The 569-nt window shown below is 54.8% G+C and overlaps 1 protein-coding gene across 1 annotated transcript in view; it reads left to right on the top strand.

The window, feature by feature from the left end:
- Positions 1-282: 282 nt before the first annotated feature.
- The window catches only part of ACADM (acyl-CoA dehydrogenase, C-4 to C-12 straight chain), a 42096-nt gene continuing 41809 nt past the window's right edge, over positions 283-569 (top strand). Inside the window, exon 1 of the mRNA XM_006831088.1 lies at positions 283-312. Within this exon, the coding sequence (XP_006831151.1) occupies positions 283-312 (30 nt within the window). The remainder of the gene's footprint in view (positions 313-569) is intronic.

The following is a 569-nucleotide window of genomic DNA, read 5'->3' as shown; positions in this document are numbered from 1 at the left end:
GGGACTCCTCCTAAAGTCAAGCAGATAGTGCAAATGAGGGTCACTGAGCATGCGTCTGGATGAGCCTGCTCGCGTCCCCTAATCCCCCTCCTTTTTTCCGGATTGGCTTTCCAGCCCCCAGAGTCTCTAGAGGGCGTCAGCTCTCGGTCCCGCCCCTGCCCACCCCTCACGGTGGGCGGAGCCTACTGAGACCTGTACCGACACGCCAGGGGGAGTTCGACAGTTTCCAGTTTCTTGGGTGTCTTCAGTGACTTGGCAGACATCTGAGTAGCCGGTGGCAATATGGCAGCGATTTTTAGGCGAAGTTGCAGGGTGAGAAGGAAACCAGGGTTGCGGTGGGGCTGGGGGATGGATGTTGCGGTGTTTGGAGAGAGGGGTACTGGGTGGAAAATAAAGGGTCAGGAAGCAGCCTGCCTCTGAGCCCCTTGGCCCTCCTTACCCCACTCCTGTCTGCCCTGCATGATTCTAGACTCTCCTTTTAGCTCAGGACAAAATACGAGGGGACATCAAAAAGTTAATTGAAATGATCTTTTAATGCCATATTTCCTCGGAATTACGTACGTCTCGGG

Source organism: Chrysochloris asiatica, unplaced genomic scaffold (genome assembly GCF_000296735.1).
Source record: "Chrysochloris asiatica unplaced genomic scaffold, ChrAsi1.0 scaffold00002, whole genome shotgun sequence".
Taxonomy (NCBI): Eukaryota; Metazoa; Chordata; class Mammalia; order Afrosoricida; family Chrysochloridae; genus Chrysochloris; species Chrysochloris asiatica.
The sequence above is the reverse complement of the archived record's forward strand: the minus strand, read 5'-3'. Positions and strand labels throughout refer to the sequence as shown.